The 11,927-nt window shown below is 55.2% G+C and overlaps 6 protein-coding genes across 6 annotated transcripts; 4 read left to right on the plus strand and 2 right to left on the minus strand.

Moving 5' to 3' along the window:
• Positions 1-353: 353 nt before the first annotated feature.
• On the plus strand, positions 354-2,148 carry P168DRAFT_297975 (glycerol kinase; the record flags this gene model as incomplete). The annotated part of the gene is made up of 5 exons (XM_024838221.1): positions 354-478; positions 543-1,573; positions 1,682-1,836; positions 1,902-2,002; positions 2,034-2,148. 5 exons carry the CDS (start codon positions 354-356, stop codon positions 2,146-2,148), a joined length of 1,527 nt encoding a protein of 508 aa, XP_024691688.1.
• Positions 2,149-2,356: 208 nt separating this feature from the next.
• P168DRAFT_255213 (cytochrome P450) lies at positions 2,357-4,262 on the minus strand. Its single transcript, XM_024834449.1, has 3 exons — positions 3,983-4,262; positions 3,359-3,932; positions 2,357-3,304 (listed from the first exon to the last, which is right to left on the minus strand). Exons 1-3 carry the CDS (start codon positions 4,152-4,154, stop codon positions 2,428-2,430), a joined length of 1,623 nt encoding a protein of 540 aa, XP_024691689.1. The 5' UTR covers positions 4,155-4,262; the 3' UTR covers positions 2,357-2,427.
• Positions 4,263-5,327: 1,065 nt separating this feature from the next.
• On the plus strand, positions 5,328-7,269 carry P168DRAFT_271054 (mRNA-binding protein NAB2). Its single transcript, XM_024835241.1, has 2 exons — positions 5,328-5,973; positions 6,031-7,269. The coding sequence occupies exons 1-2, from the start codon at positions 5,546-5,548 to the stop codon at positions 7,082-7,084; spliced, it is 1,482 nt and encodes a 493-aa protein (XP_024691690.1). The 5' UTR covers positions 5,328-5,545; the 3' UTR covers positions 7,085-7,269.
• Positions 7,270-7,470: 201 nt separating this feature from the next.
• Positions 7,471-9,540, plus strand: hem14 (oxygen-dependent protoporphyrinogen oxidase). The gene is made up of 3 exons (XM_024837372.1): positions 7,471-7,845; positions 7,919-8,605; positions 8,668-9,540. Exons 1-3 carry the CDS (start codon positions 7,522-7,524, stop codon positions 9,454-9,456), a joined length of 1,800 nt encoding a protein of 599 aa, XP_024691691.1. The 5' UTR covers positions 7,471-7,521; the 3' UTR covers positions 9,457-9,540.
• A 40-nt stretch (positions 9,541-9,580) lies between these two features.
• On the minus strand, positions 9,581-10,880 carry P168DRAFT_291249 (putative RNA binding protein Pym). Its single transcript, XM_024837373.1, has one exon. It carries the CDS (start codon positions 10,705-10,707, stop codon positions 10,039-10,041), a length of 669 nt encoding a protein of 222 aa, XP_024691692.1. The 5' UTR covers positions 10,708-10,880; the 3' UTR covers positions 9,581-10,038.
• Positions 10,881-11,079: 199 nt separating this feature from the next.
• Positions 11,080-11,830, plus strand: P168DRAFT_291250 (cytochrome b-c1 complex subunit 9). The gene is made up of 5 exons (XM_024837374.1): positions 11,080-11,165; positions 11,232-11,251; positions 11,341-11,406; positions 11,500-11,548; positions 11,619-11,830. The coding sequence occupies exons 1-5, from the start codon at positions 11,154-11,156 to the stop codon at positions 11,676-11,678; spliced, it is 207 nt and encodes a 68-aa protein (XP_024691693.1). The 5' UTR covers positions 11,080-11,153; the 3' UTR covers positions 11,679-11,830.
• The last annotated feature ends 97 nt before the right edge of the window (positions 11,831-11,927 follow it).

Raw genomic sequence — 11,927 nt, forward strand, 5'->3', positions numbered from 1 at the left:
TACAACCGCACGACGGTAGACGGATGATTTTATCGGGCGAGCTACTGACCTTGAGCAAGGATAGATGGCATAGCTATTGCCAGTTGGTCATGGGAACCGTCGTGACGACCATAGTGCGACCTCATGGAGTTTCTTGGGTTGAGAGACGTCGGGGTCTGATTGCCAGTTAGGGCTAGCCAACCACCTGACGTGCCTCAGTCTCTGATATGCAACCAACATGTCGACGATGATATTCCTCTCAGTACCGTCTATGACAGTAGATATATGTTAACATTGCAAGAGCTGCTAGCCCTGGACCATATTCAAGGTGGACTCCGCCCTCTCTCCACCAACCGTCCGTCTTCTCAGACACGATGGAGGATTTCGTCGGGGTAGTCGATCAAGGCACCACGAGCACTCGCTTTATCATCTTCAATTGCAAAGGAGAGCCCGTGGCATGCCATCAAGTCGAGTTCCCTCAGCTGTATCCACATCCAGGGTGAGCCTTCCATCTACTATTGCCCCATCCATCATCCACCAAAAGACGCCCGCTGAGTCTACAGCTGGCACTCGCACAACCCCCTCGACATCATCTCCTCCGTCGAATCCTGTATCGATCAAGCCGTCCATAAATTTGAATCAGCCGGACACACGCGCACCAACATCCGCGCCATTGGTATCGCCAACCAGCGCGAGACAACCCTCGTCTGGGACCGAATCACCGGCGAACCCCTTGCCGACGCCATAGTATGGACCGACACCCGATCACAATCCCTAATCACCGAACTCAAGCAGAAACACACCCCCGAGCAACTTGCCACCGTCCAGCATATATGTGGTCTGCCCCTCTCCACCTACTCCTCAGCCTCCAAGCTCCTCTGGCTACTCGCCAACGAGCCGCGTGTACGCGACGCCTCCGAAAGAGGCACTCTGGTCATTGGCACTGTCGATACCTGGCTCGTGTACAAGCTCAACGGCGGCCCAGTCGCCGACGTCTTCGTCACTGACGCTACGAACGCCTCGCGCACCATGTTCATGAACCTCGACACGCTGGAGTACGACCCATTTCTCCTCGACTTGTTCGGTCTCTCCACCTCAAGCACCAATACTACAACAACAACCAACCACACCATCCACCTCCCCAAAATATCCTCCTCCTCCCACCCAACCGCCTACGGCACCCTAACCACAACAACCCTCGCCGGAACCCCCATCACCTCCTGCCTCGGCGACCAATCTGCCGCTCTCATCGGCCAACGCGGCCTGTCCGCCGGAAAAGCCAAAAACACTTACGGCACGGGTTGCTTCCTGCTATACAATGTCGGCGAGAAAGCTGTGCGCTCCACACATGGGCTCCTCGCGACAGTCGCGTATCACTTCAAAGGCTGCAACCCTGTGTATGCCCTTGAGGGCAGCATTGCCGTCGCCGGCTCAGGCGTCGCCTTCCTGCGAGAGAATATGGGATTCGGAGATACCGCTAGCGACATTGATAGACTTGCGGAGAGTGTGCCTGATAGTGGTGGTGTGGTGTTCGTTACGGCGTTTAGTGGGCTTTTTGCGACTTATTGGGTGGGAGGGGCTAGGGGGTGTATTTGTATGTTTTGTTCTCATCTCATCTCCTTTCCTTTCGTTTCCAGATGGGTTCTTATTGTATGCTTTATAAGATTGGATCTAGCAGTTCACAAACTAATAGACGAAATAGTCGGCCTCACACAGCACACCCAAAAAGGCCACATCGCGCGCGCAACCCTAGAAGCCACCTGCTTCCAGACTAAAGCCATTCTGCAAGCTATGGAGAAAGACAGTGGCCATACACTGACAGAGTTAGCCGTCGACGGGGGGATGAGTAACTCTGATGTTGCCATGTAGGTATGTCTTTTAGATGATCGAAACATATTATATACAAGCCTAATCAAATATAGACCCAAGCAGATCTCATCTCCATCCCCGTACGCCGGCCGCAGATGCGCGAGACGACTGCCCTGGGCGCTGCTGTGGCTGCAACCAGGGCTTGCGGTCTGGTGTGGGGGGGTTACTACTACTACTGCTGTAAGGGAGACGGTGTTTGAGCCACGGGTTGGGAGGGAAGAGAGTGAGGCTTTGTTTGGGAGGTGGGAGAGGGCTGTGGAGTTGTGTGCGGGTTGGGTTGTCAATGATTCTTCTTCTTGATTTCTTATATTGCTTCGTGGGGAAGTGCGGTTGTGGGGGTCTTGAAGATAGTGTAGTTTTGGGGTTTGGGTGTGCTGGTTCTTATGTAGGAGTGGGAAATGCCGGGACGAGGATGAGCGGCGGTGGTGGACGTTTTGGTGGCATGATGGAGACGGCTGGAACGAGGGCATCCTTTAGCTAGTCTCTACTAAGATACTGAGTAGAAAGGGTTCATTTGAGTAGTAGGTAGACTGATATCATATTCAAAACAACTGCACATTCATAATCCATCATACCCCCCTAAGCCTTCGCCGTACTGCCATCCCTCTCAAACACACAATTCAGCTCCGACCCCGGACTAAGCGTCACCTCAAACCGCAACACAGGATCCTCAACGCAATCCTTACCGGTAACCGGCAACGCCTGAATACTCTCAAACGCCTGCAAAATCCGCACAACCGTATAACCCATCTCGATCGTCGCAAACTGCTGCCCAATACAGATACGCGGCCCCCCGTTAAACGGAATGAAATGCCACGGCTTAGGCTGCCATCCCGACTGCCACCTCTCGGGAATCCAGCGGCCGGGATCGAAGTAGTGCGGCGAGCCGGGCGGATCGTACAGCTCAGGGTCGCGCTGCATGATCATCGTCGAGTAGATGACGCGCGTGTCGGCGCGTACCCCCACTGGCCCGCGGCCGTCGGGTCCGCCGCCGCGCGGGAGCGTCGTGTCGTGGAGGGAGAAGCGTACGTTGAATGGTACTACGGGGTACATTCGCATTGTCTCGTTTAGTACCGCGCTGAGGTACTTCATCTCCTTGAGGTCGATGTAGCTGGGTTTGCGTCCCGACGCCCCGAGTCCCACGCGCGAGCCGATCTCCTCGCGCAGCTTGGCTACTACCGCTGGGTTGCGCGAGAGCTCGAATAAGCAAAATGATAGCGTTCCGGCGGTCGTGTCGCGACCGGCGAGGAGGATTGCTACCAGTTGGTCGCGCAGGACACGTGGGTCACGTGTGAATCGCGCTAGGGCGTGCAGGAAGGTCTCCTGCTTCGAGAGCTTGTGGTCTAGCTCGTCGCTGGACAGAGATAGCACGTGGTCGATGTATGGTTGGATGAAGTCGTCCATGAGCTTGAGGTTGCGGCGGAATTCTTTTTTGGATACGAGGGCGTTGAAGACGCTGAGTAGGCGTGTTAGTAGGGGGGTTGTTTTGTTGACAGCGTGAACCACTCACCCAAGTCGGAACATCTCAGCTTGTTTGCTCTGCACGTATCGAAACGCCTCTGCGAACGTTGTCGTCGGGTTCTGGAGACTGTCGGTGCCATTGCCGAGGAGGTAGTCCGTGGCGGCGTCCAGCGTGTAGCGGAAGAACAGGGGGCCGACATCGACCACCTTGCTGCCGCCGGGGGAGCCGCTTCCCGCGAGGAGGGGGATCAGATGCTGGACGTGTTTCTCAAAGATTTCCGTGTCGACGATCCGCTCGCGAACGAACATGGGACGGATCAGCTGGCGCGAGCGAGACCACATCTCCCCGTCGGTCACAAAAATGCTGTCGCCCAGGAATTCTTTCCAGTCCCGGTGGAAGGGCTCGCCCTTTCCATAGTCGGCGAACTGGCCCGTCAGGATCGCCTTGATGTTCTCCGGGTCCTTTGTTAAGATCGCCCGGTTGGAGATGCCGCCGTCGAGTTCCGCAGTCTGGACGGACTGGAGCTGCGGGGGTTTCTTGGCAGTTGACATGGCTTTGGACCAGAATTGGAGGTCCGTATGCGTATTATTGGCTTTTGCGGATTCGATGATGAAGTCCATCGCTGAATATTATGTTAGCATCTCGAGCATCACACGTCAGGGCGACACATACCGTAGGGAAGACGGAAGCGGATCAGAGGCGCGCGGTATCCCAGCCGTGAGATGTGCATGGACACTTGGATCTTTCGAAGGAAGCCTACCAGAACCAAGAATCCCAGTATGTAAAGGGACGCCATCCCGGGCGTCATGTCGGCAAGGATTTCTTCGATCATCGTGGCGAACATGATGAACTGCAAAATCTTACCTCTGGACGGGTTGCAAACCCGGGGACGGCTTGGAGATATATAAGTTCAAGATCCTAGTCAATCTACGGCACCAAAGCGAGTGTCGACATCACAGCGTACTTCGGAGCGCTAAAGTCTCACCGGGCCATATATGACTCATGTGGACGGAGAACCTAACGCTTTCTGCCGCTAACGGTGGTCGCCATTGGGCCGGACGAAGATCGCCTTGTGATATCCCCGCACTCCATGCCCCGAAGACAGCCCGGTCGCTCAGATCCATTCCCGTTTGAGGAATGTTTGCGATCCCCGCGTGAGGGAAGCCGTTTGTACCCCGGCTAATCTACTCCATAGCCTAGCCCGAGGCCTACCTGTTAGACAGTTCTGTGTTGTTTGATCTACGGAGTAGGTTATACCCCGGAGTGCACAGTCAGTCTTGTGGGGTTGTGTTGGTTCTAGGTGGAAGCGGGGCGTTGATCACCATGTGTGGAATCGGTTAGCCAGCGAAATTCGAACCCCTGTGGTATCAACAAAGTTGTAGTTTCGGATATACCAAGCCTGTGGTTATACCGTTTAGAGTTGAGAAGCTGGCATGTTGGTAGTTGTAATGCAATTCATTGATTTATGTATTCCACCGTGCATAAACACGTGTTCGGCGATCGTTCTGGCGCACGTCAACTTGAAGCTAGTGTTGAAGTAATCTTTGTATCGGTATTATGGATGAGAGTCCATTGCTGTCTATGTTCCTTTGTTTTGCTGCTCTTCTTGCTCTTTCTTTTTTTTTCTTTTGACGTGAGTAGTCGCCAAAGTTTCAGCCCCAGAATTGAACACAAGGAGTTGCCTTGCTTTACCTCCTGATCCAGATAGAGACGTTTCACGGTAGACCACATTATGTCGACAAAGAATGGCTGGCTGGTGGAGGTTGCAGACAAACGGATGGTCAGTCTATATATAGACAGAACCCTTTCGACTGAGAACAACAACTGAGGAGACGTGAAGTTGAAGCACTGTCGCGAAGAAGCCATTCCACTCTATACAAGAAGCCCGTTGTGTTTGTGGCATTTGCATTGTTTGCACTGTTGCGCTGTTTGTCGCACCAGCCACAGTCACGTGCGTGGCTCTCACTTGGCGCTTTTCATCATCGCCAAAAGTCATCTCGAGCCATACAACAAACGACTGAAACTGCCCCGAGTTATTCTCACCAAACCAGGACATTTTCTTACACCAACCCTGTGATATATGTTTTCTACTTCCTCTCGCTTACTATTCAATACCGGCTTAAGCAACTACCTCCCTTTCCTGCCCACCAGGGGTTGATCAAACCTTCCCGGGATAGGTAGACTTTCCGCTTCATTCCTCCTCACCTCTCCTCGTCGCCACTCGCGCTCTCCACGATGACTAGCATGGTCGCAGTTGGAACTCCGCTCGCGGAGGCTCTCAGCAATGTCATCCAGCCCAAGTTGATCGAGATGGGCTGGGCGTCTGACAGTGGCGATGACTCGGCCTTGATCGAATACGTGATCCTGATGCTCGTCAACGGCAAGACGCAGGAGCAAATCGCGAACGAACTGTCCAACGATCTTCTCGGTCTTGGGGAAGGCGACACACAGGCACTAGGCTTTTCGCGGTGGCTGTTCGAACAGGTCGAGATCCTCAATCAACAGGTCAACGGCGGTGCCCCGGCGTCGAACGAGTCCGCCCCCACTCAAACAATCCCCTCGTTCGGTGACCCCGAGACAGCCAATTTTGAACCAGCATCCCAAACGGACGTTTTGGACGCCGACATGAATTTGGGCGATCCGGCGCATGGTAATGACGGAATGTAAGAAATTTCCCCATGACAACCCCTTTGACGGCTCACGCTGACAGACCACATCAGTCCCACAGGACCCAAAGCGATGCGCAATGGCCGCCAGGGCGCTGGGCGGGGCCGGATCCTGAACCAGATCAACCGCGCTATGGACCGCGACTCTCCTTTACATCGCATCCGGAACCAACAGTCGGGCGGCGGGCGGATCAACACACATGGTCGTGAGCACAAGGGTCGTTTCAACCAGAACGGCGGCCGCGGACGGCAGATGGGTGGTATGGGCATGGGCATGGGATCGAACCAGATGATGAACAATATGAACCCCAACGATCAGATGCACCTCATGTCTTTGCTGGAGGAGCAGGCGAGAATGATGGCCCAGTTCATGCCGGGCTTCATGCCTCCCGCAATCAACCCCGCTTTCCAACAGAATGGTCCCCAGCAGGGCCGATCACTGTTCGACCGGGTCGAGCGTCAACAGAACTCCCGCCCTCAACGCGGCCCTCGCCGGGACCAGAATGCCGACACGGACATGGACATGCGAACCGACCAGCCGGCCGGGGATGGAGAACAGGACGAGAGCAACACCAACAGCGCCTGCCGCTTCAACTTGCGGTGTACGCGGAAGGATTGCCCCTTTGCACACCAGTCGCCGGCCGCCCCGGAGGGCGCCCCCATCGACGCGTCGGACCCGTGTCCGTACGGGGCCGCGTGCAAGAACCGCAAATGTACCGGGCGTCACCCGTCACCCGCCGTCAAGAGTGCGCACCAGGCAGAAGAGATGTGCAAATTCTTCCCCAACTGTGCAAACCCTCAGTGTTCCTTCCGCCACCCGTCCATGCCGCTGTGTCGCAACGGCGCTGACTGCACCACGGAAGGATGCAAGTTCACTCACATCCAGACGGCATGCAGATTCAACCCATGTATGAATCCCAGCTGTCCTTACAAACACGCCGAGGGCCAGCGGGGAGGGTTCCACGACAAGGTCTGGACCCCTGGAGGCGAGAAATCCCATGTCAGCGACCGGAAATTTGTTACGGACGATAATGGCACAGAGGAGGAATTGATCAAGCCTGATATGGCTGATGACACCTCCCAGCATACCCAGGAGATTGTGACATGACCGCGGACTCCTCTCTACTAATTGAATTTCTTATTATTCTGGGCCCGTTCCTTACCCTGTATCAGTTATCTTTTGGACGACATGTGGCTAGTGGGAAGGCGTTTCGTTCTTATAATCAAGTTGCTGGAAATGATGGAACACTGTATGACGTTGGCATGTAAATAGAAACCGAACTCACGACGAACGTTTATTTATTTATTCATTTATTCTACCTTAGACATATTTGTTCCTTAACATTACTTTAAATTGTAGAAAATAGTGGTAAAGCAGGTGGTGTGGTTGCTTGCATGATACGGCTAGGATGAGCTCCCGCTGGCGGCATCTCGGCGCGACGGCGCGCTTCCCCTTCCATCGCCTTTCCTCTCCCCGCAACTCACACCTGTCATGCTCCCGTCCATCTCTTAAACCTCCTCCTCCACCCCCCACACTCTGCGGATATGCAACGGTTATGTGTGGCTAGACACACTCTGAGAAGGGGGTGGACGCCATCGAGGCGCGTCCACGTCGGCCAAAGACACTATGCGCATACGCAATCGTACACTGCGGCGGTCATCGGTGCTGGCATCACCGGTCTCACGACCGCGCACCGTCTGTCCAAGGACCCCAACTGCTCCCATATCACCGTGTATGAGAAGTCACCGGGGGTCGGAGGATCCATGAAGTCCGAGATAATGGCCGTGGATGGTGGGAATGTTATCTTTGAGCAAGGTCCACGGACTTTGAGGGCGACGGTGCCCGGTGGCCTGCCGCTGATGGATCTGGTATGCAACACTTTCTTTTTTGACTTTTGCTATGGTTGCTACGGTCTGGTTCTAATTCTTCGACCTCGTGCAGCTGTTTGAATTGGATCTTCTCGACGACGTCCTCTTGACGAGTAAAAACTCCCCGGCCGCCCGCAACCGTTATATATACTACCCCGATCGCCTTGTTTGCATGCCGACGATAAGCCGAGAGAACCTCTGGGGTGATTTGTTCAATACTCTAAGGAAACTGGTGAATGAGCCGATCTTCGAAACCTTCCTGATGGAACTTTTGTGGGAAAGGTGGCGCAAGGCTCCCGATGCGAACCCGTTCAAGACAGACGAGTCCGTCGAATCGTTCGTGACACGCCGACTAGGTCCCGAGATGGCAAACAATATCGTGTCCGCCGTCTTTCACGGCATCTACGCGGGCGATATCAGTCGTCTGAGTGCGCAAACCTTGATGGGGGGGTTGCGGATCATGGAGCAGAGCAACAGGGGCGTGGCCAGCGCCATGTTCCAGAACATGCAGATGGGGATCTCTAATATGTCCACGGACGATTTGTTGGCGCTGGAGTCGGTCGCCCCGCAGAAATCGACCGAGTACTGGAAGTTCCTAAGTTCGCTCATCAAGGGTGCCAGCGTGCTGACGCTGAAGCGGGGCCTGGGCCAGCTTCCCGACGCTCTGGCGAAGGCGCTGGTCCAGTCCGGCAAGGTCCACATTCTGACCAACACCGAAGCATCGGCCATTGTCCGGAGTCCAGGCACGTCCGACATTACTGTAAGAGGCCCTGAAACTTTGATGTCACTCATATATCCAATTGACCCTCCCTTCTTGCGCAGATTTGCGATGGAAACCAGCGGTTCCGAACTCACAACCGCGTCATTGCGACAGGCTCAGCCCCGAACATGGTACGGAGCCTCAGCAAAACCGTGCGACAGGGCCAGGTCATTCCACATGACACTATTCGCGCTCTCCAGGACCACAACTACGCCGTGACCGTGATGGTCGTCAACCTGTACTACAGAGAGACCGACGTGATCCCCGTGCGCGGCTTCGGCTACCTCATCCCGCGGTCCGTTCCAGCCGAGCAGAACCCGGAGCGCGCTCTGGGGGTGATTTTCGGGTCGGAGACCAGCGAGGGGCAGGACACAGTGCAGGGCACCAAGGTGACAGTGATGCTGGGCGGCCACTGGTGGGATGGCTGGGAAAAGAGCGATCTCCCGGACCACAACACCGGGGTCACCATGGCCTGCAACCTGCTGCGACGACACCTCGGCATCACGGTCGCACCGGCCGTCGCGCGCACGAAGATGCAGGCTGATGCCATCCCGCAGTACACGGTGCACCACCTTACGCGCATGGGCGTGCTGTCCGAGGCAGCGCGGGCGGAGTTCAACAACCGCCTGACCTTCGCGGGGAGCTGGTACACGGGCGTTGGGGTGACGGACTGCATTCGCCAGGGGTACATCGCGGGGACGTACGGCGTGGGAGCGCGCAAACTCGACCCGGGCGACGGCAGCCGGCCGTGGCGACGGTACGGCGCCGAGAATTGGCAGTTGGAGGGTGGCGTGGCCACGGCACCTGTGACTCCGATCGGGGTATTCAAATCAGAGCGGAAGCACTATTAGATGTGGTGCGCGTTGGGTCGTCTGGTTCACCTTTGTACTATTATAATTCCTATTGCGATGCGTTACCGCGGGGATTAGACTTGGTGGTTCAAACTACGATGCTAGACGTAACTGGTAAGTGTAGGTAAACATGTAAGAACCCGAAACCAGGTGGTGCAGGCTTGGTTAGGGATAGACCGGCTATGCAGATAAAAGTACAGATATGACGCTGAATGACGAGTCCCTAACGCCAGACGATGTATGCCCATGTCCATTCACTCTTCTGACCGTCCGCCGCCGACCAAATAGCCGTAATACACTGTGCAGCCCCAGAGTGACCCGACTCGGGAACGCAAAGAAACCGACATAAGAATACTGTGCATGTCAAGACGTATGTGGGTGGTGGTCGCTAGGCACGACCGTCATGGAATCGTCCCGCGTAGATCGATCGTATCGCATATGGCACGCCGCGGCGGGCGCACGAGTGCAGGGTGAATAAGCCAGGTAAAGCCACTGCATGTCCAGTCCATGGGAGTCTAGGAGCGTGCCCATTTCCTCCAGGATGGTCAAGCAGCGAAGAGGCAGCCTTAGGTGCAGTCGGTCTCATACATCCGACGGCGCGGCCCCCTCTTCACCCTTCTTATCCCCGTTCGCATCTAGCCCCAGCCCATCAAGCTGCCGAATCAACTCCTGGATCTTGATGACCTTCTCCAGCTGCTCTGGCAGAAGCGCCTCGCCCTGATTCTTCTTATCGCGCAACTCCCTCGCCTGCCGGATCTTCTTCTTAAGATTGCGGGCCTTTTTCTCTTTCTCCGCCTCGGGATCCTCCTCAACCTTATCTTCAACCTTCGACCCCGCGTTCGTCGCAGACGAAGAAGTGCGCCAGTTCTCCAAATCCCTCACGCTCTTCCCCTCCGTCTCCCCGTCAGGTCCTCCAGTAGTAGCCTTGGCCTTCTTCTTCGCCTCCCGCCGCTTGGCATTCTTGTTGCTGGCAGCGCTGTCGGTGTTGTTGTCGGTGATGGTGGTGGTGGTGGGGGCAGTGGTAGTGGGCTTCAACCCCTCCGCGCCAGGAACGCCGCCCCCGGGCGTCTTCCCGCGGTTTTTCCACGCCGCCGCCGCGCGGTTCCGGTAGAGCTCGACATCCTCGGGGGGCTTGTAGCCTGGACGAACGCGGATCTCGCGGCGTTTGGAGCCGTCTGGGCGGACAGAGGAGGGGATGAAGCGTTCTCCTGTGACGGCGTCTGTGGTGATGCCTGCGTTGGAGGGAGGCATGATTGTTTTTGAGAGCGGCTTGAATTTGAACAAAAAGAAAATAGAGAAATGAAAAGAAAATTGAACGTAGAAAGGCGGATGACTCGGAGTGGTGGGTTTGACCGGGTCAAAGAGAATGAGGAAACAGCCTTCTATCCCACGAGGGAAGAGCTGCAGAGGACTCGAGAACCGCGACTGGAGTGAAAGATGGAGATGCGCATCATCATCATCATCGGGCATTTGTGAAGTGATAGTCACATGAGGATGAGGTAATCTTTATGCCTCAGGCCATATAGTATACCTCAGGCCACCCGACTGCCCGACGGACCAATCAGCAGCCCGACAATTCCCGGCTTAAGCTCGCTCAGCCAACTCCGACTTCAAACTTCATCACTTCAATCTCCATATCGACGTTCAGCGCGCTACTTCCTCCCCCTCCACCCTCAACCTCATTCTACTCCGTCACAATGGCCGGCACCGTATGTTTGAATCAAACCCTTTTGACAATTCCTGTGGTCCATTGATCTCTGGCTAACCCCCTCCAGATCGCTTCCGCCATCTACCAGTCCGTCTCCCTCTCCCCGACTTCCGACGACCCCCGACGGGTCGCGCGTCCTTCGCACTCGCTAATTGAACGTTTTCACCGATCTTTAGGGGCCTGATCCGCAGAAATGCCGTCTACCTGACCAGCATCTTCGCCGGTGCCTTTGCTTTTGAGCTGTACGCCGAATCGCCCCCTCCTCCCGTCTTCTCCCGTCTCGGGAGTCCGCGACAAATAGTTCATGACCGCTAACTATACATTTTTCACTGCAGGGCTTTCGACACCGGCTCCAACAAGGTCTGGGACACCATCAACCGTGGCGTACGTATCCCGACCCCCTCTTCTATCGATCAATTGAGGACATGACATAACTGACAATGGGTGTACACAGCGCCAATGGAAGGACATCAAGCACCAGTACCTGGTCAAGGAGGAGGAAGATGACGAATAGATTTCGCACCCTTTTCGGATCGATGGGGTGAGGGTTCGCGTGTGATTATACTCCTTTTATTATATTTTACCCATGGATAGTACTCGGAGAGGTGGATCTGTATGAAATAGAGTCGCATTGCCTGTCAGGGTGAATTATACTTTTTCTTCTTCTTCTTCTTCTCTTTGAAATTCCCCATTATTGAGTGATTCTACATGTAATAAATATGGTAGATATCATGCGATAGGCACAGTAGAGACGGTGTTGCCA

Source organism: Aspergillus campestris, assembly GCF_002847485.1.
Source record: "Aspergillus campestris IBT 28561 chromosome Unknown P168scaffold_8, whole genome shotgun sequence".
Lineage (NCBI taxonomy): Eukaryota > Fungi > Ascomycota > Eurotiomycetes > Eurotiales > Aspergillaceae > Aspergillus > Aspergillus campestris.